The 27282-nt window shown below is 41.9% G+C and overlaps 1 protein-coding gene across 1 annotated transcript in view; it reads right to left on the reverse strand.

Moving 5' to 3' along the window:
• Positions 1-2860: 2860 nt before the first annotated feature.
• The window catches only part of fat3b (FAT atypical cadherin 3b), an 81650-nt gene continuing 57228 nt past the window's right edge, over positions 2861-27282 (reverse strand). Inside the window, exons 34-52 of the mRNA XM_073478836.1 lie at positions 27058-27271; positions 26767-26981; positions 25864-26001; positions 25519-25662; positions 25236-25433; positions 23833-24110; positions 23169-23734; positions 22360-22491; positions 22047-22204; positions 21423-21954; positions 20946-21099; positions 19417-19573; positions 17985-18401; positions 15868-16123; positions 10282-10371; positions 7454-7513; positions 7129-7167; positions 5055-5120; positions 2861-3768 (exon numbers count right to left, since the gene is read on the reverse strand). Of these exons, the coding sequence (XP_073334937.1) occupies positions 3011-3768; positions 5055-5120; positions 7129-7167; positions 7454-7513; positions 10282-10371; positions 15868-16123; positions 17985-18401; positions 19417-19573; positions 20946-21099; positions 21423-21954; positions 22047-22204; positions 22360-22491; positions 23169-23734; positions 23833-24110; positions 25236-25433; positions 25519-25662; positions 25864-26001; positions 26767-26981; positions 27058-27271 (4572 nt within the window). The 3' untranslated portion in view covers positions 2861-3010. The remainder of the gene's footprint in view (positions 3769-5054; positions 5121-7128; positions 7168-7453; positions 7514-10281; positions 10372-15867; positions 16124-17984; positions 18402-19416; positions 19574-20945; positions 21100-21422; positions 21955-22046; positions 22205-22359; positions 22492-23168; positions 23735-23832; positions 24111-25235; positions 25434-25518; positions 25663-25863; positions 26002-26766; positions 26982-27057; positions 27272-27282) is intronic.

Below are 27282 nucleotides of genomic sequence, written 5' to 3' on the forward strand. Positions count from 1 at the left end.
GACTGATTGTGCAGTTTATGCGCTTCTCATTACACAAGACATTCACGCGGTGTCATGTCTCCCCCAGGATATCGATGACTTTAAGCTCTTCTCATTGAATCTGCCAGATTCCAGCCGGGAAGGAGAGAAAAACATATAAGAGGTGTGACGAGACTGCCTTAATAGAATTAAATGTTTTATGGGTATTATTTATCTTGTGCAGCCTGCGTAGAGACATAGCTCACCTGTGACGGCACACCAATGCATATTCGCATATTCTTAAAAGTCCAGGATTTAGGGGGCTCTATCTAATCTAAATATGTTTTCATGAGTCTATAATCATCTGAAATTAAGAATTGTTGTGATTTCATCACCTTAAGGAGGTGAGAATGAGCCTTTTACATCTACAGAGGGATTCGGGTCTTCTTCCATAGATTCTGTCATGTTTTTACAGGAGCTTGGAGTGGGAAGGCTAGGGAAGGCTTGTCACACCTGGAGACATTTCTAGCCATTTGGCATCCATTTTTGTGGCATCAAAGTCAGATATTTTCTAAGGGAATCTGCGTATATTTCCAGCTGTGTTTGTGGCGACAAAACCGGCTTTTTTTTTAAGGCGCCCTGGAGACATTTCCATCCATTTTTGCGGCGTCAAAACTGACCATTTTTTACAGGAAGTCAGACCATGTCCGTCCGTGAGCGTGGTGACGAGCCAAACCATGATGCTTTCCTAACCAGGTGGTTTTTCTACCTAAAACTAAACCGAGCATAAGCACAGCTTTGTGACAAAAGAGAAACAGAAAATTCAACCTAAAGAAACAGAAAGTTGCAACAGAAATAAAAATCCAATTTTAACTTTTAAACGGTGGTTTTGCAGAAACATGCTTGTCTAACATTTATTCAGCACCACTGCTAGATGCCACTTAACCCTGCACACTGTACCTTTAAATATTCTGTAAGTATCCGACCAAAGAAATACCACCTCCTCCAAAACGCATGAACGCACACTGCCCTTGCAGTCGGGATGTTAAGAATATTTCAACAGACATAACAAAAAATGCTTCAAGATTAACTTACCAACCCACACTTTAAGACAGATGCTCCTTATAATCAGGTATGAATCTGCTTGATTGGAGCGTATTCTTCAGGTCCTTGTAATGTGCAGTCACTGAAACATCCACACCTGTACTGTACATAACCGTCAGTGACCTGAAATAACCTAAAATCTGCAAAACTTGAAAGGCACTTTGGCAATGAAGTAGTACAACAACACAGCAAAGGTGTCTCACGTGTTAGCAGTGTTGATTCACAGAATTGAGGTTTAAATTTCAGCCTTAGGGAGCTGCTGCTCTGTTCGCATGTTCTCACAGTATTCCTGCAGGGTTTCCTTCCACAGTCATGCAGGCCAGGTGAACTGGAAAGTGTAAAGTGCCCACAGGTGTGAATGTTTTTTTTTTCTTCTTCCCTCCATGTGTTAGTCTGACCTGTCTGGGATGTTTCTCTGCCTGTAGCACGATGCGAGCTGGGTCACGCTTCAGCAGCCCACTTAGAGAGAAGACCTGAATAAGAATGAGTAAAGAGGATGAATGGACGGATACATCTTCATTAAGATAAATGTACAGTACTTACTGTCTGACGTGGATGGTACTCCATCTTTGAGGAGCCCAAAACTTAGTATGAATATTTTTGGCTGAGTAACATGTGCATGTTTGTTTCTACACCACAAGGTATTTATTTCCATTTCAAATTAAACACAATTAGTCATGTTTACCAGAGGATACATGGTAAGTGTGAGATGGAGGCAGGTCATTGCAGCAAACTGTAAAAAAAAATGACAGCAGACATTTAGTCCTTAAATACTCCTAAAGTAGTCACCTACGCCTTCTTTTGTTACGACTGTGTTGTGTGAACTGGAAACACAGCAGCATTTACACTGTGTTATCAATGAGTCAACCATGTGTACATGTCTTGGGTGAGTGATTATGTACTTCACGGCTGCGTTTCCACATAATTCTCGAAAGCCTTTCAGCACATAAAGTCTGAAAATTCATATGGCATGTTAACACCAGGTGTGAAGTGGGCTAAATTCCATCTGGAGCACTGCTAAAAGCTCAGCGTTGGTATTATATACAAGGTAAATGTACATAAGGATCTGCGCTCATGAGGGAATCTGCACGGGTTAAAACGAGAGGTCAAAACCGTTTGCTGATTTGCATGGGTGAAATAAAAAAATATGTCACAGTTGCATTACCTGAAGTGCTGTTAATCATAGTTACGTGAGCCAGATACCCCTGATGATGCTTGTGTTCATAAGCGGGAAGCTCGCAAGCAACCAAACAAATTAATAGTGTAATTATTAAATAAATAATCATCGAATAATTAAATTTTTTTGGGGATTAAATAACGATCTCCTGGCATCAACTAATGGTAATCTTAATAGCATCTCCGAGGCGACGTCTGGATGTGTGTTTCTTCCAAAACAACCCCGAGTGTGTGTCAATAAAAAATAAGAAATGCATTACATGGTTGAGCTGACAAAATGATTGTGTGCGTGCGTGCGCCTGTACTTGTGTGACTCGACAGAACGATGTATGAAATAGGTGATAACATATGTACATACATTGGCACCGTCTAAAACGAAAGAGGCAGCCTGGCTCCTTTCATATTTTGATGTTAATAAATGCTGCGCTCCAGCAATTCCATAAATAATAAATGTAATAGCATTGATTCGCAGCCAATCTCGGCTAACTTGCAGCACAGGTGAAGGCGTCCACATAACACATATACTTCCTCTTATTCCTCCAGCTGAGAAATGAGCCAGGGGATTGGTGGTGGATTAGTGTTTGCTTACAGCAGGATAATAATGCCGGATAATACAAGTATATATGGTAATATTCTCCTTTAATTATTTGAAGTGGTGGACCAACGGTGTAGTAGTATACATAAATGTCAAGTATAATCAGAGAGCTTCCCTCCCTCTCTTTTCATGTATAAAGGATTATTAAATCTATTCATTTGAAACAGTCTTGTGTGCTCATTTAAATCCATCCCAGTCTGTGGGTTCAGATTTGGTCGAGGCTCTGTTTATTCGCGTGGCTCTCCTGGCTCGGAGCGACACCAAGTTCAGTAGTCTCTCTAGCTCGTCCCCAGAACCTGCCAGACCGCTGGAGCCGAGCCCTCCGCGATCCTCCTGCGACTCCCTCCACTCCCCTGTCTGTAAATCCCACGCCCTGAGGGGGGGCAGGAGTTGAGCTGGATGCAGGTTGATGCCCGGGGGACTTGACGGGTATCCTTCATAGGCTGGTCGGGTTGGGGGTAGAGTGTCATAAAGGCTCTCGGTGTCTTCGTTTTGCTCCAGGTCCTGGCCGGACTCTCGGTATTCCTCGTAAACAGGTGAGGAGCTGTCTTCGCAGCTGTCATGGCCGTGCAACTGCTGACGGTCTCTGTGGTCCTGGCACGCCCCCATGTCTCTGCTCCTGTTGCCTGTGTTCTTTCCTTCCCCGTCGTGACGCCTCTTTTCTTCTCTTTCCAGGATGCGTTTCCTTTCCCACTCTCCCGACTGATTCCTCTCCCACTGGAAGGCCCTCTTCTCGGTCTCCCGTCCCCGCTCTTGGCCCTTGTCACCACCATGGCCCATCACTCTGTAGTCCAGCTGGAGAGAGCGCGTGCTGCCTCCTCGTCTGATGTTCTGCTGGGTGTCGCTGAGGTCGTAATGGGATCCCACCTCTGGTGGGCGCAGACGTGACGGTGACAGCCAGCTCGTAGTCTGACTGGAAGACTCCCAGCGGTAGGCTGACAAGAAAAGCACAGAAAGAATAAATCTTTTTTAACAGTTTGGACTTCATTGAGTGACCAATTGCATCTTTTAATTCAACAACAAGTAGAGAGATGGCCTACTTAAGAGAGTTAAGAGAGGGATTTGAGTTGACATACTGTGTTGGGAGCCTGAGGCTTTATTCCCTGGACAAACTAGTGCTGCCAAATCACTGGCAGTATGTAGTCCGCACTTGTGAGTTACTTTACAAACAGCCAGTCTGCAATGCGCACTCCGAGCTAGGAATGAGATTATCTATCTAATAGGATCAGCCTGTGAAAGGTGCCACATCAATAAATCACCTCCCTCCTGAAACAACAGTATCATCGCAATCTTATCTGCAGTAGGTAAGTGAGGTGACACCAGCGAATGTGTCTCTGAGAGTCAGTTAGTCTGAAGATGTCCACAATTACTCAAATCACTGCAGATCCCATCTCTGGCCTCCTGAAGCCACAGCAGCTCACTCTATAGGTTGAGGCTGAGCTTTACTGCCTCCTAATAAACAAACTCCTTTTACCTAAAAGAAAAAATGTCTAAATTTTTGTTAGATTAATGAGCAGCCTGTGTATATACTCTGGCTTGTTGTGTTTGTTTCTATTTTCTCCTCTTTAGTTTATTCTGCTTATTATCTCCTCCCTTGATCTCTTCTTATTTTCATAGAAATGTCTGGCTTGTTAGTCGCGTGCGTGAGAACGTGTCTGTGCTGCATCTTTGTGTCTGGGATGCAGCGGGAGGCTCGGAAACGACTTCCTCTCACCGCCTCAGCTCGGGGTTCCCTATGTGTTCTGCGTGTTTGCGTTGTGTAATTGCTCCGATTTCTCATTCAGGATTTATTGACGTGCAAATAAAAAATCCAGTCGACAAAAATGTACCACCTCCGACTTCATGCTGTTAAATGGACTGACGCATAACTCCCCGCTAATCCTACGACTTCCTACAAACTACTGTATGCAGGTTGCATAATTCATTGTTGGGTTAATGAGCTGTGAGTGAAAAAAATATCATATTGATGAAGTGAGAGAACCCAGAGGGGTCATCCTCTGTGTGGGATGGAGAGTACCCTTCATTAGCAATACTCCTGGTATATAATGCATGACACATGTGGACAGAGATATCTAATAGACTGCTGTGCCAACGCACCACAAAAAAAGAGTGTGGGAGCTCTTACTGCATGCCATGCTGCTGAAATATCTCTACTCCTGGCTGGAATACTTTCAAATAAAAGGTGTAAGGAGTGAGGAAATAATAAAACAATTCTTCTTACAGTCCACATTGTACTCTTTGATGAACTCTACACAAATCTCATCTTTGCTCTGCAGGTGGCGACTCGCTGCTAGTGAAGTGGAAAACAAAACAAATATCTCGTGGGACAGGAAGCCTTTGATGATGAAATGCTCCTCTCATAGAAACAACTGAATGCAGGGCGACACGGTGAATTATGACATTGGAGAGAGAACACACTCGATAACGGGAGAGGGGGGGCTGGCAGAGAGCCATTTAGCGGTGATGACATGTAAACAGACAAATATGCTCACACGCGTACACACGTGATGTACGAACACGTTATTTCATGTCGAATGGAGAAAAAAACGTAAAAATTAGATGGTATTTTTGTCTTTTTTATGTTTCTGTATTACCCCATGCTCCAGCATAATACAATATACTCATTACAGACAAAGAACTAAATATATGTTTGCACAAATGTACTGAATCCAACAGGTAATTTGGAACAATTTACTACAACAACAATTTAATTCATCATTTAATTCTCTCCGTCTGAAATAAAGCTTCTTATGCTTCACTCGGCTGGCAGAGACAGAGGCGTGAATGCAGCCTTGCTCTGGGTAAGTACTGAAATGCTTTGTGGACCAAGAAAATTACATGCGCCCGAGAACAAACAGACTCGGTAACTATGAGCCAATTAACGTTGGTTTACCACAAGCAAGTGACGAGAACATAGTGATCGTGCAGGATAGGTACAACCGGATTGTGAACGCTCTGATCTTTGTTTGAGCAAAACTAGTCATCCGGTAAGAGTAAAGTCAGTGTTCAGCCTGTAGATGATGCCTCATTTAGTGTGAAAAAGAGAGAAAGTGTTTGAAGTTGCCTTCTCCTCTGCCTTTCTGTGCGGATGTGAGGCTTTGGCTCAAAGTGCCCCGGAAATCCACTGAGATCCTCTACAAGGTCGGGGCGAAAGATCTGCTTTAGTTGGTGTGAGGAGGCATATGCCAACTTGACCCAGCTATTAAATGCCAGCATGATTCAAATTATCTTAATCAACTATTATATTACCTTATAGCAAACCCAATGTCTTTATTTGATCACCATTTTTTATATTAAATTTATTGCAGGTTCAAGTTTGATAGCATTTTATAATATCTGAAACCAGCATCAGATCCACTTATCCGATCCAGATCCTACTTGGAGACTTCTAATGCTGGCTTAGCGTTCGACAGATGGATGTAATTAAGGACATAAATTCAAAATGATTCAGTTGAGATCTTTCTCTGCTTTCGTTGGCAACGAAGGCAGAGACACTACAGTTCTTGAGAGGATGCCTAATTAGTAATTAACAGTATTGACAATCAATCGCAACCTGCCGCTACAATCTGGAGCTGGAATGAGCAGCTTAAGATGTAATGTTGAATCTGTAAATCTGACACATTAGCATAATGTTTTCAAGCTTCTTCTGCCAAATAGTGGAGGTCTGGATTCGAAGGTCACAATATGTTTGACTTGATATTTATGAAACTTATATTAGAGCTTCTGATGTTTTACTGAAGGAGTTTGTGGATACAATTTTTTTTAAAAACAAAGCTGAGTCGAGACCGAGTGTAAACCCACTGTGACATCCCCCATTGGTTTGTGGATTTCCGTTTCCAAGCCTCGACTTTGGCATAACGGCCATCGACATCTTGGTTTTTTGGAGCCAGTAGTTACTACATTTGGACGAGAGGGTGATGCTGGGGAGGATTTTTCCTGATTGGATCTGATTGGTTTATATCGATACTAGCTCACCCAATTTATCGGTCATGCTCTAGGATTAATGTTAATTAGCAACAGATGATATAAACTGCTATTTTAAAAGACAGAAAGCGAAAGCGATGATAATCCCGAGTTTCAAAATGGAAACAACCACCCTTGCTGGAAGTCAGGACACATACTGTAACAAGGAACTGGGAGAATACATTCACGGCAACGGGGGTGTGATGAAAGTGTTCGGAGAAAATAATGTAAAGAATCCAAAAGGTTGGGTTTTGGGATCACAGCTTGAGAAATAAAGCCAAAGGGATGGCAAGTTAATAAGATGTTTTTCAGTTGTTTTGCAACTCACTCACCAGGGCTGTTCCGCCGCTGCTCTTTGTCCATGTTCGACACTACAAAGGGAGAGAGAAAGAGACAGTCAGAGAAAGACTGAGACAAACAACACAGAAACCAAAGGGGGGGAAATTTAAATACAGAGAGATCCAGTGTTGGAAACTGACAAAAATATTGGAAATCTAAGCGGGAAGTTTTATTCTGAATAGAAAGGGGATTGAACAGCAGCGTCTCGGCTGCATTCAGAACATTGTATCGTAGTGTTACACCACTGAACAAACACTCTGGCGTCAGAAGACAGACACAAAAGAGACAGTGGAGTTAGCAGAGGATATTCTTTCATACCTTCACTCTCAATATTATCAACAGCATCATTGACGAGACGTATGACTGTCACTATGGAGGCTGGGCAGAATACAGAGGGAGAGAAGAACAGTAACAATGTCAGTGCAGTTATGAATAGGGTAAGATTTCATGAGCTGGGTGTGATGAGATGGGAAATGTGTGTGAGCATGTGTGTGCACACGTGTTGAGGAGAGTGGAGACATGTTAGTCCTGCCAACACGTCTGTATGCTTGTGGTGTGTGAGTGTGTGTGTGTGTGTGTGTGTGTCCTACAAGGGGGTGGGAGAGATGTGAGGACTCCTTTCTTTGCAGCTACAATAATTACACGGGGAACAAAGCATCTGCATGGGTTCCTTATTTGAGAAACACACACCCACACACAGACATGATCATTAGAGTGTATGGCTTTCAACCTCTCATACTTAGCTAACAAAAGATCAATGGTATCGAGTTATCTGGGAAAAAGACACGCTGCAGGATTCAAGGAAAGGGTTAATGGTATTGAGTTATCTGGGAAGAGAAACTCTATGGAATAAGAAGAAAAGAGCATAACAAGTTTCTTTTTTTTCTATCACTTAAGACTGGTGCATTAAAACCTTGCATTTTAATGTATGGATTTAGCAGCATTAAGGTACCTCTCATGACACATTTCTACTAGTCTATTGTCTGCCTGCTTTTCAGTATGTTAATACAGTTAATGCACTTTGTAAAAGTGCAAAGTGGACTGTTGCTACATTCAGGGAATTTGATCAGCAGCGGTGGCTCTCAGGCTGTTTTGCTCGTGATTACTAAAGACGAGCAGCGTCTACTTGAATTTTACCTTTTTTTGAAGAACTCTTAAAGGCCTTCTGTGGTACATTTGTAAAACAAATATTGTACAGAAATGCAAAAGAAGAAGTGCAGATGTGCTGGGTCGTTTGAGCGTTATATCCCTGTTACAATAGACAAATAAATCCCACTAATATCTGGCTTTTGTCGGCAATGGAAAGCACACAATCGGCATTCATTCCATGGTCAAATGACTCAGAGGCTGTTCACATTTGGTATTACCATCCGTCCTGAGTGATTTGATCACAAGTGGACAGCTATAAGCCTGACAATTCACACCTGGCATTATATGTGTCTCAACACCTATTGTGATCGGCTCTCACCTCCCAGCTCTATATGCAAATATACATCTACATTACTGGAACAAATGGACACATTTTTTAACACAAAGAAAGAAATCCAGTGGTCGTGTACAACGTTTGCTGAATTAACATGTAGGCCCGAATAGTTGAGAATGTGTTGTTGACAGAATTTCACAAAGTTCATACAGTTTCTCCGAACCTAAAGCCTCAGAATTGAGCATTTTTTTTAGTGCCCGCCTGAGTTTTTTGGGGGGGACTTTCTCCATGGATGACAAAGAAGAAGTCATGTTTACTATCAATATGTGTACCATCTTTGCATTTTTTTGCATTTCTTTAATGCATTTGGTGTAAATGGTGAAATCAGGTAAGACGCACTTGAAAAGAAACAGGCTGGTACAGCGGTGCCATGACAAAGTGACATTTTTTACACAGAAAGAAACAACTTAAAGTGTTGCGTTTAATGTCGAATTTACAAGAAGGCACCAATGATTTGCAATATGCCCTAAACCTTTCGCAAAGTGTGTTAAGTTTCTCCTCACTCAACAGCTCTTAAAGAGGTCATATTCTGCTTTTTTGCCTTTCCTTTATTGTGTTATGGAGCATTTTTGTGCAGGTGAAAGGTCTGCAAAGTGAAAAAGCTTAAAGTTCACGCCAAAGGGAGTTACTCTCGCCCACAGAAAACACTGCTCCTGCACTGCCTGAAACGCCTGGTTTGGAGTCGAGCCTTTACTTCAATAACTTATGTGCGTCACTATGTAACAGGCTTTATATAAATATATATTTTTATATATTTATTATAAAATATATACATTCTAGTCAGTCAGCAGACATACAGTTGCTGCTACTGTAGCGGCGTTATTTTACATCACAATACTTTGCTCGGCATGACCCCACTACTCTGCCTCTGATTGGCTACATCCTGCCCTTTGAGTGATGCGCATGTGCAAATCTCATCAAAGATCGGACAGAGGCGAGATGTCTCACTCTGTAGCTAAAATGGAGCGTTCAAGACACAAAGTGAAAAGGGCTGCTGCAGCAATGCATCATAATATTATGTGCTTTTTGAAAATTAAAGTATGTGAACCTATTATACTAGGACCCCCAGATAAAAGTATGTACCTGAAACTAAGCATAATGGGATCTCTTGATACAGGACCTCTGTAAGGGAATCTTGCGAAATTGCATGTGCTCACATGCTGCGCAGACCTCCCCCGAATACGGTCTGAGTGATTGGATCTCAAATGCGTCTTGGGGGTGTTCACGCCTATACTTAGAGCTGTCTACTTGTGATCGGATCACTCAGGATACCAGGATGTTGATACCAAATGTGAACAGGGCCTCAGAAGTCACAGGTGTGTAGGCTTCAGTTGACAGTGATGGAAACATGACCCCTGGGTGGACATGCTAATTTTCGCCCCTTTTCCTGCACAATGCTATGAAGCACGTTGAAGTAAATGACGTTGGTGCTTCAATGCTATATCTGTCTCGAACATTGTTCGGTTGGTGTTGAGTTTGAAAGCGAGACTAAAGTAAAAGATAAAGATAAAATAGTAACCGCCACAACATTGTCACTTCCTGTTTTCTAGTACTTTGAGACATTGAACATAACACACCACAACAGAAAGGCAAACTTGTCCACTGACAATAGGAAAGGAGTCAATACACGCAGTAATAGGTGTAAATGGTATTTGAGTCTTACCGTTGTCATCGAAGGACTCAGAAGTGTAGGAACTGAGGGAGTGATCTTCAGAGGTGGAGTCTGAGAGACATGCCCCCTCATCCACCAGCTCTGGCATATCTAATGTACAGACACACGGAGATACATTTTATTTTTTCAACATTTTTTGGAAGTATTTTTAATAACCAACGAGCCATGTCAACATGTTTCACTCAGAGTTAAAGGCAAATTACATTGTTAATTAAATTTTTTACAGGACAGGTTGAGATATTTTCAAGCCAATCTAAATGCAGTATTACTCACATACCTCTATGTACATTTAAAGACTCATTGAATGCTGTAATCATTCCTTCTGTCCGTCCTAGATGTGAAGAGGTCCCTCCTGGCACGACTCCCAGGTAATATGGGGCTTATGCTGTTTGAGTTAGCCAAATCAAGTGGGTCAGCGCTGGATTTGGCACTTGAATGCATTTTTACATGAAACAAGGTCTGGGGATTTTCCCATCTCTTACACTGAGAAGGGATCAACAGGAGAAATGATTACAGCAACCAAAACCTCTGTCAATGTGTCCATTTGAGAACTGTTTTAATATAGACTTGAATGTAGACACACACACAAAAAAAACAACCTATTCACAAGACAATTTGAGTTGCTCCAAATACATTTTGGTCTGCTCCCAAAGGCGGCCAAACAGTTTTTGAGTAAAGCATTTTCACCAAATCCCAGAACACCCACTTGAGACTCCAGGTCTGCTGATTTAATGCCGTCTGCACCAGCTGAAGGAATCATGGCGGGTGAGACCACAGAGTTACTTGTCCTTGTACAGTGAAGTGTAGCAGACGTGAAACATGAACTCCTCAAAACAGCAGGTACATGGGAAAAATAGAGTCTGAACTGCTTCCACTGCAGTAATCAAAGCTCTTATTTCCAGTCACAGACTTGACATTTCGTCTGTGCGAATAAGTCAGATGAAATTTCATTTGGTGAAAGTTGCCAGCCGCAGGGTCTCTACTTAGCCTTAACCTGCATGTCTTTAGAAGCAATATTTCAAATAAATAGATGTTTACAAGGCAGTGTGATTCCTGACACTGTTTTACTTTGCTGAGCAGTTATTTTGTGTTGGGGTGGGGGTCAGAATTGCCTCTAAGTAACTGTTGTCAGAGAGGCGGAGCAGGCCATTCATGTGTCCCAATGACTTCAGATAGTTGGAAGTTGCTTTGAAAACTATCTGTAAGACTGTCTGATGAGACCAGAGACAGGTTCGCTGCTCTACCGGGTGCTCCAGTCGAGCAGCAATGAAATACCTAGTTTCACTTTAGTGGTCAAATTTGGGAAGAGATACAGAGGACCAACAGAGTGGAAATCATTTCTATGGTCTAGAGCAACAATTCTATTTGGAATACAAAGCTGCTCAGAAATAAGAGCTGGCAGCTCTGCTGATGTCATTAAAAGTAACTTTTGTCAAAACTAAAGAGGCTTTATGTTGGAAGGTGGAACAAATAGGAAAGAGCGGAAAGTGAAAACAGTCTCTGTTTCACTGCCTCTTCTGCTGACTCTTATCACACACAAGTACTTTACTGACCTTAATGTGTGAAACTGAGTATTCTTGATTGAATAATCAGGATTCTTAGTCTTGATAAAGTATTTTCTTACGTATGTCATAAACTTGGTAATTAAAGACTATAAGTACATGTGCAGCTGCTTATGTTAAATGTCCCATTTTATGCTCATTTTCAGATTCATACTTTTATTTTGGCTGTCGACCAGAAAATTGACACAGATACCAGTCGGTACCGATACCCAATGGTACCTTTTCTCTGTACGGTAACATCAAAAATATCATTTTAGTTGTAAATAAGTCAAAATATAAAATAGTCCCTGTAGGTAGGATGCAATTCACCTGTTATTGGTTTCATACATATTTAAAAAACTTCATATAGCGTACTAAAGAGCACACTGGTAAGGTATTATCACAATCAGCTACTGAATTTTGGATAACCATCCTAAAAATGCTAAGATAACATCAGCCAAGACAGTAAAACAAGCTCAATTGTCTGGAAGTCCTGACGGGTTGTTAAAAGAATTATGTAAGGTAATCAAAACAGGCATGGAAATTTCACTTTCTACAATATGGGACCTTTAGGCAAAGTGAGTACTGATGCATTTAGACATAATTTGTTACGTGGAAAATAAAATAGTCCTGTAGAAAAACATGTTTCTGTACTTTTATCTAGGGTACTGCATTAACAGTTATCACATGGGCGTGACATCTGGAACACACCCAGAGCTGTTCTTCTGTTTTCATAAATCCTGTGCAGATATGTCATAAGTAAAAATGCATAATCTTGATTTGTTGTGGTTTCCACCTGTTGCTTTATATAAACAGTATGACTGGCAAACAGCTTTCTCTGTTTAAGAAAGCAATAAACAATTTGTCAGTGTACCTGGCAGCATGGATTGTTATAAGAGGTTTTATGATTGGAGGCTTGCTCCTCACTGGGCACAGCATGTCTCTGTCGCCCTTGTCTGGCACATCTTCGAGCATTCTCTTGTCTGTTTCAAAATAGTGCTTTACACTGAATATTCTGCAAGCAAGCAGTCGGGGCTTGGCCCATCTTGTAACCAAAACCATACGCTGCCCATGAGGGCCAGGATGTCTGGACATCAACTTTAGCTTTCTGAGCTCGAGCTAGGTGGTCGTGGTCCAATGCGTCTGGAACAAGTGAAATGCTCCTGTGGGAATGTGAGCAGTAAGGCAGCACCATCAATCAAACTAAATAAGACAGGCAGCACAGCAGCCACTGGTCTGATTCAGCATGCAGGTGAGGGGACAATTCTCAATATACAAAAAAATAAGTAAACCATTTTTTTATTCTTTATGTCTGTTCCGTTTATTTTCTTTCCTCACACATGCGCCTTCGTTATTGTGCCAGTGACCATTCTGCCATGTGCCAATATTGGCAGCCATGCCTGAGGTTATGGACTCGACCCTGCATGCTCTAATCCTACCACTGACGCTCAGCCAAACCATGTAATCATCCTGGCCTGAAGCTTTTTAAACCCCTTATACTTTTCCTATTGCAAGAGCTATTACATAAATCTTCAGGAGTCATTATCTGGCAATTAAACAGTAATTATGATAAAGGTCACATTGAGGTCAAAAGGCCACATTAACCTTCAGTTAAAGGTGTAATTTGTAAGAGATGCTAATGCTACAAAACTATAGGGGGCAGCTTTACCGCTTCCTGCTGGTCACTACACTGGACTTGCTACTCTTTGCTGTGGCTGTCTCTAGCTGTAGCGATTATCTGCCGTTAGCAAGTATCTCAGTTAGCTGAGCGCTATTAGATGACAGGGTCTATCCACACTGCAACCTCAAATGATGGGGGGAAGTCACCAAGGGCAACAAGGCTCAGTCAACCGGCCTCCTAGTGAACACGGCTAGAAACCAGACTGGGACAGAGCACAGCCTCTGTGTCCGTAAGATGCCAGTTTAAAGACAGGGGACACAGTATGGAGGTGATTTACAGTGGTTTTGACCAGACTATGACTCCGGGAACAAGAAGACAACAGCAGGCGGCTACAAGAGAGGCATGAAGGGCATAAAATGCCATGTAGAGCTGGAGTATTTTCACATCTTACTCTGTAAATTGAGGATTTATTTCGACCAAAGGAGGTGATTGTGAAAAGACAAACAGAGATTGTTTTGATGAGTTTTATTTCCTTTATGTTGGGTTTGATGGAGTGTGAGTTAATGAGGCAGTTAAGCTCATCTTGGTTCTGTCAAAGAGAGGAACATGAATGGTGTGCGGTTGTATTTTTTCTGTACAGTGTGGAAAACAGGTATGAAAAATGTTCTCTCTATTTCTTGACATTTTGTGAGTTTATTTTATTTACTTATCAGACTAAGTAGCGAAGTTGCTGCTTTTATATCTCCAAGCTGAAACTACAGGGGCTATCAGACTATCACCTCTTGCAGGTACAAAGTGGTATTAGGAGACAGGATGGGTCAGGGCTAGCTGGTTAGCATGCTAACTTCAGTAGCAACACAGTACGTATGTCTTTCATAACATCTTTACGTCTTTACATTACATTACGTCAACACTTTTGTTTCTTCACACTTTGCACATACTTAGCACCTAACCGAATGTTGCATTGATCCTTACCTCTAAATGTTTTTAGCAGCTTCACATAATGCCTTCTGTAACCTGTCTTGCTGCATTATTAGACTGCTTCTTTGAGGCTTTAGTTATCGTTCTTTCAATGATGAACCTTTAATTAAATCTTCATTTCTTTGCAAAAGATCAATATACAATACTTACTGTGAGACGTATATCTGACAGCACTATTCCGAAAAACTGAGCAATATGAGACTTGATTTTTTTAATGTATTTTCCAAGTTTTTCATTATTCATTGCATCTTATTTATTCATGAGCCGCAGGTAGTGACAGAAAAACGACCAATATGTTTCCTTGTGTATTGACCTGTGCCCATCTATTGCAGTATTCATTATTCTACCTGTTTGTGGTGCCATGGTGTGAATAAATAACTAAACTGTTTCCAATTGATTAATTGATTAATTAAACTGGCACTTAACACTGGAATCATTAACGCACTAAAGAGAATAGGTTTTTGCTATAATTACATATTAATCAATAGACTTGCGAACTAACTTTGACCCCTGAGGGGGGAATTTGTTTTGCTTTTTTTCTCTTTTTTTGTGCATACGCACAACAGGGGAGCTAAAAAAATAAAACAACCTCTTTCCCATTCCTACAGGAAGAAATCAATAATTAACAGGCAGGAAGTTCCCACTGCAGGCTGTATTATTCAAAACAACAGGTTGGACAGAGAATCGAAATATGTGACGTCTACTTCAGCACTGAGATGCAACATGGTTATTTCATTGACAGAGAACAAACTGTGTGAACTGTGCTCTCGCTGCTGACAGCTAAATATCAGGCCGAAGCTGAATTATCTGACAACGATTTCTCCACGCTCTCGCTTGGTTTGCTGTCCTCTCTGTTGACAAAGGTACTGACGAGGCAAACTTGGATGAAAAAAAAGAAGAAAAAAAACTTTGCAGGAAAAAAACTTTCTTTGTGTTCCAGCCACTTTGATTTGGACTTTTTTGAGCAAAAGTAGGACAAGAACATAGGACATCAGTTCTGGCTGATTACCCTGACCACTCAAACAGAAGTGCACAGGAGATGTAAGAGTCTTATCCTGATACAAGTGGACATGATTGCCAATTTCGGCAGTGCGTAACAGAACAGTAAGTCATGCTATCAGTAAATAGTTAAACTTAACTGAAATGATAAGCAAAATAAAAATATGACTTCTTAACCACTCTTGCTTACTCTGGGCCATTTTCTTTGATGTGTGTGATCAAAAGGCAGAGATCACTGTGAAATAAGCTCTCTCACTGGAGATGATGGTGTGGCTGCAGCACAATGAGTTCACGGCCTGTGTGCTCTGTGCCTTTTTGATCAGAGGTAAGAAACTGTGCATGCATGCCTCTGTGTGTGTGTGTGTGTGTGTGTGTGTGTGTGTGTGTGTGTGTGTGTGTGTGTGTGTACGTGCGCGCGCCTGCTTGCAGTCTTACCCTGTGGACTGTTATCTCTCTGTGTTCTCTCCAACTCAAAAGCTCTCTGCCCCCATTCCTCCTCTCTCTCATCCCTCACACGCTCCAGCCCTTCCTCCCTGGCTTCCTCGCCCTCCCAGGACACTTTGTGGGCCGGACTGTGCTCTGAGCGGCAGGCCGATGCTGAAGGGAGATTGGGTGCCACGCTGCACACTGCGATTCCCCTCCTGTTGGCCACACCTCGGACGTTAGACATGTCTGAGAGGAAGCTGCTGAACTGTAGAGGAGGAAGACAAAAAAAAAATCTTCCAATAAATATCCCAGACTACCAACTGTTTAAACACATCGATGAGAAGCACCACTGCGCTGTGTAACATGCTCTTTTATTATATTGAACACATTTTGAGTCAATCCCAAATCCATTATTCTGCTCCATAAATTCTCACTAACTTACCAAATATGTGGCTCAAAGTATTCCCCAACAAATGCAATATTTATTCCTCTTCAGGAACGTTTGCTGAAAACTAAAGTGCTCAGCTGCTTCAGGAAACTGTTTAGCCCATTTTAAAAATGAAAATATATATTTGAGAGGGAGACCAAATAATGTATGTGACTTTTGGTCTTTTCATGGGATTTGTTGACAGTAACAAAAGGATAGAGTATAGCCACACTAACCTTTTACAACCTTACTTTTTAATTTGAAAAGTATCTTAAAGGTGCAATATGTAAAAATTTGCCACCTGTTGAATTCAAACCGCAAACAAAATCAGGGGCAGCAAGGGGGGCTTCTAAGTGTAGCTGCCAATAGCTAGTTAGCTCAGTTAGCTGTCCAGCTAGCAGTCCTTGGCTGACTCTACCTGGACTGGACTGGGAGCTCGGAGCACCAGGGCGCTGGTGTTTACACCACTACCACAGGCGCTTTGGACGACTGGAAGGAGGTTTTCAGGCTTGGGGCGGTGAGGTCCCAGTGGGTAATGCTGACGGGGAGCGGCTCTGTTATTTCTTCACATTCTGCTGACGATTTTAGTTAAATTTTGAATGTCTTAAACTATAATTCTTACATATTGCACCTTAAATCTCAACATGCATTTTATGCATCTTTCAAATTACTCTACTACTGGACTGAACTAATGAAAACTGATGGAGTATATGTACTACTTTAAATCCACACGTCTCAGCATCCCCAAGTTGGGATTGAGTTAACATAGGCTCTTTTAATGCTACTATGGAGGGTGTTAAAGGGTAAGTTCACCCAAAAATGAAATACAGATTGCCCGCTGTAATCCAAGTTTTCGGAAGCCCCGAGATCCCAAACTGATTTAAAAAGACAATATTTATTTATTGTATGGAGCCATTGTATGTTATTTTTCAGTTGTTTTTGTTATGTTTTGATTCAAGTCCCCATCTCCTTCACTTGTTTAGGAGAATGCTGCAACTCTCTTTTGCTGTGAAGCTCCAGAAATGTTTTGTGGACTACGACTTTCCATCTGCATGAGATAATGGCTGAATTAAACTTTTTGGGGTGAACTCATCTTTTAAAATCATGAATATTCAAATTATTCACATGGTGGCTTTAAACAAACTTTTTCCAGACTTTTAAGTTTATTATCAGACAGTAACTTCCACTTTTTAAAAGTAATAATGGGAATATTACTAAAGTTTCACCAACCCGTATTTTCCATCATATAAAAATTTTATCAGTCTAACTTCCAGCCATAGAAGCACTTTTTTTGTAATTGTACCCAGAGGACAGTAAACTCCCCCTTAAACAAGAGATGGCTGTTAAGTTATAGGGGCAATAAGATACTAACATCTTGGATCTCTTTCAAGCAATATAAATAGAGTTACAGAAGCATCATCAGCAACAGCATCATCAAATAAAATGAGGAGCTGGAGGTATGCTGATGTTAACAGTGATATTGGTATATAAACTCATTACAAGACCTGATATTTTTTATTTCATTTCATGAAGTATACAACTTAAATACAAATTCAGTTTTTTTATAATACTGCCCAGTTCTCTAATCATTTTCCTGGTATTACTAATAAACTGCCATTACAAAGTCTCCCAGTTTTGTACGTTTATGGTCATGTTATGAAACATGAGACAAGGAAATAAGTTAGAATCATTTGCATACCTGACTGCCCTCACTGGAAGTGGTCTTGTCACCATCCCCACCCCTCATGGCCGGGTTAATGAGTCCTCCTGGTAGAGGTGAGTGGGCAGTCGGTCGCACCATGACCTGAGGAGGTCCTCCGGTGCTAATTCCCACCTCACCATACGTGCTCGTGTTGCCCGGTGAACCTGACACACGCACGGCTTTAAACTCAATCCCTTCTGCCCCCATGCCGGTCTTGTGCAGCATGTAGCTTGTTTCTGTGGAAATCGCTGACACGCCCATCACACTCTGAGTCCCGGGGCCCGGATCTGAGTCTTTCCTGAATTTGATTTTCTTCCTGAAGGCGATGAAGAGTATGAGGAGGAGAATGATGACAAAGGCAAGGACCCCGATGCCAATTATCTCTCCGGGTCCAACGTAAGACAGGGGCTCCGCCTGGGCAACAGGAAGAGAAGAATCATAAAAACCTGAAAGGGACTCACATATTTCCAACTTGCTGAAAGGACTCTGCATATGTTGGCATGATGGAACGTTTCCTAAAAATGTCGGATAACAAGGAGTCAAGCTACAAATTGGACTTTTTCCCTTCAGGCTGACGTTAGTACAGATTCCTTTAAAACCATCCAGGCTGCCGTATGACGACTATAGTTAATATGCATGTTTTTGAAGTACAGTTGACCATCCGACCCCAAGTACTAATAAAGGAAGATAAATGTAAATGACGAACTCGCACGTTGAAGAGACCACCAGTGTTACATATGTTTTATTAGCAGCTTTTGATTAATGAACTTACTGACATTTCATCTCATGTGATGTTGGATATATTTCCATTTTAAGCTTCTACGCATGACTGCAGAGATGACAACAACCAGATTTCTAGGCTTGTGGTATTGAACCGATGATCAATTTCACGGATTCTCGTTTTAATAGAGCTGTTAGGTTCCGTGAAAAAAAAATCATGTATTCAGCTTTATTTCCAGCAATAGACGCCCTCAAATGTCCTTAAAACAAACAAACAACGCTAACATATCTATTGGCTGTGAAGGCGGCCTAAAAGGTTTTGTCGACTATGGTTACAGTCTTCTAGGGAATAATGGAGGCACGTTCTTGCTCACAATGTGCAGCATTAATTGGGCTTGCAGTCTCAATATAAGGTATAGAAGCACACGATGAAAGTCAAGAGCGTGACAACTTCAAATGGAAACTGTGATTTACCCATTACCACACTTTCATTCATCTGCTGCAGAGACAAACATACCAAGCTGGTGAATACAGCTTTCCAGGAGGCCACTGCGCACTCAAATTCTCAATAGCCTCACTGAGCATGCCAAGTCCCATTAGGAGCAAGCTGACTGTGCAAAACCTAAGACCAGAGGCTGGTACCTGTTTGGATTATACGTGAGTGTAATTCTGTAAAATAAAACAGTTTCAAGTGTTATTCATACTGTACCTGTGTGTCGTCCCCCGGATCATCAGGTGTGAGATCATCGCAGTACTGACCCTCGTACCCGTCTGAGCAGTTACAGTAGAAGGACCCAAACGTGTTGACACACTCTCCTCCGTTTCCACACTCGCTCTGGTCACACTCATTTACATCCTCGTCACATCTGCAAAGGCACAGACGAAATACATTGCTATGCATGGGAGTGGTGGAGTTGATTTGTATCAAAGCGAAAGAGAAGAATGAGAGATGAAAGCGTGACAGTGAGTTTAAAAGACAGAAAGAAAATAAACACTTTGGCGATCATCTTTTCAGAGGGCCTTTCTTTTCTATCCAAATTCGACGGATTATCTTCACGGATCCCCCTGTTATCCTAAATTTGCCTGATTGCACACACACACACACACACACACACACAAAAACTCTTCAATAAAGACGCAAATTACGGCAGAACATCACAAACGTAGTTTTACTCCACACACATACGTGTGCTCATCGTGGCTTGTCATTTCAAACATGGCGCCCTGCTGTGAGGGAGATAGAAAATGCTTGTATTTCTCTTTTCAATTATTTTCTCTTGATGGGATTTTCAAAACACTGTACAAGAGGTCTGATGTAAGGTGAAAAAGCAGTATTGCAGGAAGCTTCCTTGCATAAGTATTCAATGTTTTGAAATGATAATGGCGTCGTTAAGCATGTATAATTAATCGTGATATTCACTCATGAATACTTAAGAACATGAATACTGTATACGTTCCTTAACAAACTTCATAAATTCAGTAAGTTGTGTCAAATTTTCATGTCTGTGATTATGTCTTTCATTTTAAAGACATTTTCTAATTAAATATGCTTTACATTATTTCAATTCAGTGTGATATTACTTTCTATCGATCTGCAGAAAGAACAATCTCATAGCCAGTTATGATCAACTGCAGTTCACTTGTGGCAGAAAACAGTATTTTTCAGTCTGTGTGTTCATTATAAACTGATAATGATTTGAACAAACTCTAAACTGCTAAGCCAAAGTTAAATCAATCCAACTTCATCAAAAGCATTTTATATCTTCGTCAAAAACATAACAAAGCAGAGCCATGTTGTACTTTGAGGAGAAACTGCTCTCTAGTGGCGGCTCAGCTGAACAGCCGCATAAGCAGGGAGGTTATTTCAAAGGCAATTACTGAGCTGTAATTAAGAAGGAAGCTGGAGAATGATTATAGGCTTTTCAGCCAAAATTATACTGAATTAAATTAGAAACACTAATTTATCTCGCACAATAACAACTAAAACAACACAGTGGGTGCTGTGATGCTAATGTGGGCTAATGAATGAGTGCGTTTGTGGTCTTGCCTCCAGAATTCATGCTCTTTGTGTTTGAATGTGTATGAGAGGGGAGCTGCAGATGTTAATGTGTCTAAATCATCAATAACCTAACATTGTGTACAAGCTGTGTACACAGGGCATACTATTCACCATGCTGTTTGACAATCAGTAATTAAGGTTTAAAAGTGTGAGTGTGATTGCAGGCTATTTTATCTTACGTAGGTCCCCCGAGTCCTCTAGGACAGCCACAGAAGAATGCACTGCCTAAAGGCTTACACTCCCCACCGTTCTGGCATGGATTGGGCATGCAGGATGTCAGTTCAATTTCACAGCGCCCCCCAGTGAAGCCAGCGCTGCAACTGCACACAAAGCCTGTTGGAGAGAGAGCCAAAATGCATCAAATAATAATGTGTAAATGTAACATAAATATTAGTACATAACATCAATATCAAATCTTGTGAATTTCACGTGATTTTTGACTTAATATTGGAGTAAGCTAAAGGCTAAATATATACAATATATACAATAGATACAATATGTGGTCACTGCTGCACAAACAAGCAAATCAGCAAAAATGCTGAAATTGACAGTCAAGAGTTTTTGTTTCATATGACATAATTTATTGATGTCATATATTTATATAACACGATGACTAACTCCCACATACATCCACACTGGCATCTAAACAGACAGACCTCCAGAGGGCAGGCTGCTGCACATGGCTCCGTTGAGGCAGGGCTGACTGACACATGGATCCGGATAAAGAACGCAGCCCAACTTGACCTCGCTCAGCCCGGCTATCTCAGCGTAGCGGCTTCTCTTATTCTGGAGTGGCAGCTCGTTGCCGTTCAGCATCAGTGAGCCCAGGCAGCCCTGGAAGCCATCCTGGGCTCTCGGCGGGGCCCTACCTCCACGGTCCCCGAGTCCGGGACCCCCCTGGCTTCTCCCTGGCCCTGGGCTTGGCCTCTCGCCTTGCCCGCTTGGCAGCCTCACTTGGGCCCCGAAGAAAAAAGACGAATCTGGGGCCAGAGGCCAGAGGCGAACAGGCGCTCGGGCTGCTCGGCGGCGCTCCACATAGCTGTCATCCAGTGACAGGAGGGTGTAGTTCCTAGTCAGCTCCAAGGCAACAGCATGCCAGAGTCCATCGTTTATGGGCCTGCCAGAGATACCCATAATGCCGAGGGTGTTGTCGCAGTCCAATTGGAACCAGAGTCGACCCCCTTCGATCTAAGGGAGGAAAGGGAAAACATAATTCAACCACTAAAATACAGAACTCCTTTTGCAGAGCATATTTGGAATTAGGATGTGAGTGTGTTAACCTTGAGCATGGTACAAGGGTTCACACGTGTGAACATAATGACTCCTCTTCTCTGAAGTGTTCTGATCCTCAGGCCGAGCCTCATCTCCCCACTCTGGCCGCTCTCTGTCACTCTGTACTTGATGTAACTGTTTCCAGAGAAGCTCAGAGAGGTTTGACCTACACAGTCACAAAAAATATGAGATACACGAGTAAAATGAGAGAGGAAAGGCTTTAATTTATGGCCAAAAGGACACGTAATCTATTGGGATCTATTTGTCTACCCTGATCAGATACGCTCAAAACTTCAAACATAAAGAAGGATTAAATCATACCTGCACACTCGTCGAGTCTCTCAGGCTGACACTGGCAGACAGATGGCGCTGTAGGACCAGAACGGACACACTGCATGTCTGCTGGACAGGACTGACCCTCACAAAGCTCCACTGGAGTGGGGCATGTCCCTCCTGTTTGGAAAGGGACAAATACAAAAAAAAATTTGAAAATAAAACATTCATCATCCTATCAATCCAAAAGAATTGTATATATTTTATTCTTTAATGAATGTATACACCTTTTTCACAGTACATTTTTCTGTTGTCTGTTGTTCTTTCACACAGCCAATATTACACTGATCTTTATGAGATTTATTAAAACACAAGAAAATACAATATTTTAGTCAGAAAAAAAAAAACAATCACAAAAAATCCAAAGGAAAAAATACCCATAAATTCAGACTCGACAGGAGCTTACAAATTTGGCAACATGCTGCCCAACTACATCAAACAGATTAAAAATAGATTTACTATCAAGACGCCACTAAAAAATCAAATTGAGCAATCTATCATAGATGATATTGTTTTTGTCAATTTTTGTTCCTGTTTCTTTTATGGGTTACTGTTGTTTCTTCTGAGTTTTTTAATTTGTTTTCTCATCTTTATGCATGGATTACACTGCATTTATTTTTATTTATTTATTTTTGCTTGTTACGTTGATATGGACCCCAGGAAGACTAGCAACCACGGTGTGAAAGCTCCAATAAAGGATAAACTTAAACAAATGATCAATACTGGTAAAAAGACAAATATCAGGGGCAAACACAATGTGGGCTGGGCTTGTGTAAGCATATATGCAGTGTGCTCACCGGGGCAGGTGCAGATCTCTGTAGAGCTGAACCTCGGTGACACCAAACTGACCCTCTCGGTGCTGTAGGTGACAGGCGAGCTTCCCTCCATCACCAGCGTCTGTTCACACACCCTGTCCCCACACTCCAGCTCCCCAGAACAAGCACTGTTTACCACCACCGCTCCAGCTAGGACACCTCGAATCAGACCCCTCTCTGCCGCTTCCTCCAGTTTTGCAGACAACTCTTGCTTAGGGTAGAACCCGCCGCCCATCCGTCCTCTGCCCAATGTCTCTGGCCTCTCCATGACCAGGAGCATGTCCACGCCAGATGTCCCTATCACTGGCTGTACACCGAGTATGTGGAGGGGATCCTGTTGTCCTGGTGACCATTTCCAGCCAGCTAGTCCCCGTAACATTAGTTTGATTTGACTGAGGTAGCGACCGAGCAGGTCCTCCGGAGACAGGGAGCTGAAGCGTAAGGTCAGGGCGCTACGCAGCAGTACATCCGTCACCTGCTCGACCTGGACTGACACGTCAGCTATCACAGCAAAACGTCCGTCACTCACTGTGGCATTCATCTGGTATCTGAGAGAGGACAAGGAAATGAAAGTTTTATCCATATCAACCAGTTTTTATCCTGTGTTTGTGTGAGAGTGTGTTTGTGTGGTGTAGTCAGTGTATACCTGCCAGGTTCCAGGCCCGGCAGAGCCACTATGCTGCCGTCCTGTCTGTTTATCTTGAACATACTCTTGGCCTGAAGCTTCTGAGTAAATGACAGCATGTCATTGGGGTCGCGGTCGGTCGCATAGATTCGACCAATTGGGCCACCCTCAAAGGTATCTGTTACCATGACGATGAAGATTTCCAAGGGGGAGACAGACGGTTTGTACTGACTGTTCCCGATGACCCTCAGAAAGATCCAGGAGGAGGTGGAAAGACTTGGCTTACCAGAGTCACTGGCCTAAGAGACCAAAACAAAGAGATGGTAAGATATTCAACAACTCAGATCAAAGAAACAGAGCTATTTAAGTAACAATTAATTTGCCATTTTGGGTACAATTTATGATTATGTAAAGATGGTCGTAAGGTCATATGATGACACTGTGTTCACAGTCAGACGCTGACTTTCCTGGCATCTGTATAAGCAAACAAAGAATATGGATAGTGATGTAGCTGGAGCTGAAAAAGAATTGTACTGATATAAAGCAGCACTGCTGGACTCATGGGGAGAAAATAAGATCAAGTTCAATATAGAAATTCAACAGCAACATACTGCTATATCCTGGTCCTGAGCAAAGGTCTCATGTCCAGAGATGGGCAAAGACACATCAAAATGTATCATGTTACAAAATGTAAAATACCTTTTTAATAAATAAAATAGAGTATAAAAAATAGAGAGGGCAGAGTAACAGTTTGGGTAGGAAGTCTATCCGTTAATCCTCATACTTTTTTTGTATCATAACAACAATACAATAGCAGTTTGCTTTTGGCCCCTGTCCCACCATTTTGGTTTTAGACCTCAAAGGGAAAAAGTTTGGGCCCCCCTGATCTAGCAGAACAACAAACAACCCTGTAAAATAGGGCTTCTTTTACAGTATATAGACACTTGCTCACGAAATAAATTACCAAGAGTTACATCAGGGGTCGGCTGAATACCTGAAATGAAAATCTAAAATTACATCACACCAATGACAAAATACTCAAAAGTAATTGAAATACATATTTAAGTGCGTCTATGGTTGCCCAAAGTGCAAGAAAACATAATGCAGTGCTCTCTAGGGTGCCCTTTCCATGGAAAAAACTTATCACATGCATCTGGTGCCCTTTTCATCTTTTTTACCTCTGCTCCTCAGACTCAGAGTCCCCCACAGAGAAGCAGTTAATATTACCACACCTTCCTTCTATGCCACCATATTACTGGAGTTAATAGCTTCTCCGTTGCAGAAATGTGTTTATATAAGACTACTTTTAAAAGCTCTAATAGCTGGATTTAGCGGATGGGCAGCTTCTAAAGCTGACTGTGTGTAGCCATGCAAAACAACTGCCGGTCAACTTTTCCTGAATAAATGTAAAAAAAAACCCTAACCTGGATTTCAAGAGTGAACTCTCTGGGGGCTTTAGGGTCAAACACACGGTTGGACCTCAGAGTTCCAGTCTGGTCCAGGGTGAAGAATTTCCCCTCATTTCCAGACACCATGCGAAACTCAAAGGGAGGGCCGTTTCTAGGGGAGTCTTTATCGCTGACTGACAGCTGCACTAGGGTGGTGCCGCCGGCTTGGTTTAGCTGAAAGTGTGGAGAGAGAAAGGTTGAGATGTGCAGCCGATCACAAAAGCACACAAACTGACAAGAAACACGCACAGACTGTTACCTGTATGACGGCTGTGGAGTTGGGAGGAGTGAAGACAGGTGGGTTGTCGTTAACGTCAGACACGTCAATGTTCAGGATGACAGTGGAGGACATGGCAGGAGAGCCACTGTCGAACGCCTGCACCGACAAAGAGTACCTGGATACCTGAAGAGAGAGGGGATGAGACTGCATTAGCATCTGTATGTATTAGGCAATACGGTGAGCACTGTTATGCCTGCATAATATGACACTTCATTGTGTGCTGACCTTGAGCGGACTTGGTATTTTCTTTCTTGGCTGTGCTCATGAACCAGAAAATTACTATTGATTGTTTATGAGATATTGTACTTAAAGATGCATCCTTACTAGTTCTCTGTCGAGCCGCTTATTGACTTTGAGCAGTCCTGTTACAGGGTCAATCCAGAAGTGGTTGCTGCGGTCACCTTTCAGGATAGAGTAGGTGATTCGCCCGTTCACCTGGCTGTCCAAGTCTTCTGCCGAGACCTAGATAGCATACAGATTAAGCAAGGTTATTATAGTTAAAAAAAGTAAAACTAAACAAAAAAACAAAACAAAGAGAGAAAAGGTATGTTAGCTAACTGAAATAAATATAATAACTAGACTTCAGAGAAAACAAAAACTAACAGAAACAATTTTAAGTACTTACAAAATTAAGTAAAATAAATAAAAAATATACAGAAATTACTTTAGATTAAGTCTTTGATTACTATTCAGTCAAATTTGTGAACACAGTGAGGAGCTATTGGTTCACCTGCTGATTGGGATGTCCACATGACTGTGAGTCTGTGCCTTTAAAACTACTACTGAAACTAATAAAAACTGCATAAACTAAACAATTTTAAACAATAAAACTAAACTGAAACAAGCAAACCCCATTCTGGAAATTCACTGAAACCTAAATACACCTATTTTTTCATTATAATCCATGCACTATTCCCTTAACAAAAATGTCAAAAAACATCCTATCTGGCAATGTTAAAAAGACTGAGAAAAATTTCTGAATCTGTTCCTTTATGCGGATCCACACTCAAAGTTTATGGGGTCTGTAGTTATTGTCTAATCCTGCTGACAGCCGACCAACCAACAAACAAACAAATAAATCAAAAAAAAAACACAGGCATGGGTGACAACATAACCTCCTTGGCGGAGGTAATAAAAATGGAAACTATAGGAAACCAAAGTAGACGAAAAAGAAAGAGAAGTACAGATAGAATATAAAGTGGAGAACAAATTCAGAGCAAATGTTACCCTTGTAATTGACTGCCCAATAGACGCGTCCTCGCTGACCAGAACATTGTAAATGTCCTGACTGAAGGCTGGAGCGTTGTCGTTGACATCCATGAGTTCAATGGTTACCATTGTAGCAGTGCTGAGAGGAGGGTTCCCGCTGTCCCAGGCCTCGACAGTGAGGTAGTAGTCCTTACACACCTCAAAGTCCAAATCATCAGCCACAGAAATAGAGCCTAAAACAAACATAATATAAGTATAAATAAGAATTAATATGATACAACACCATACAGTACAAGGACCTGTGCTTACCCAGGTTTCTGTCTATGGAGAACTTTCTCAACTCGTTCCCTGACTGGATGCGGTAGGTGATCTCAGCATTCGGTCCGATGTCGACGCTTGTCGCCAGCACTCGCAGCACCTCGGTTCCCACAGCAACGTCCTCAGGGACAGTTACAGCGTAGTCCCTCCTCTGGAAGACTGGAGCATTGTCGTTCACATCCAGCACCAGAATGGTTAAATCAACCTGAGGGAGAC

The sequence above is a fragment of the Pagrus major genome, chromosome 13 (genome assembly GCF_040436345.1).
Source record: "Pagrus major chromosome 13, Pma_NU_1.0".
Taxonomy (NCBI): Eukaryota; Metazoa; Chordata; class Actinopteri; order Spariformes; family Sparidae; genus Pagrus; species Pagrus major.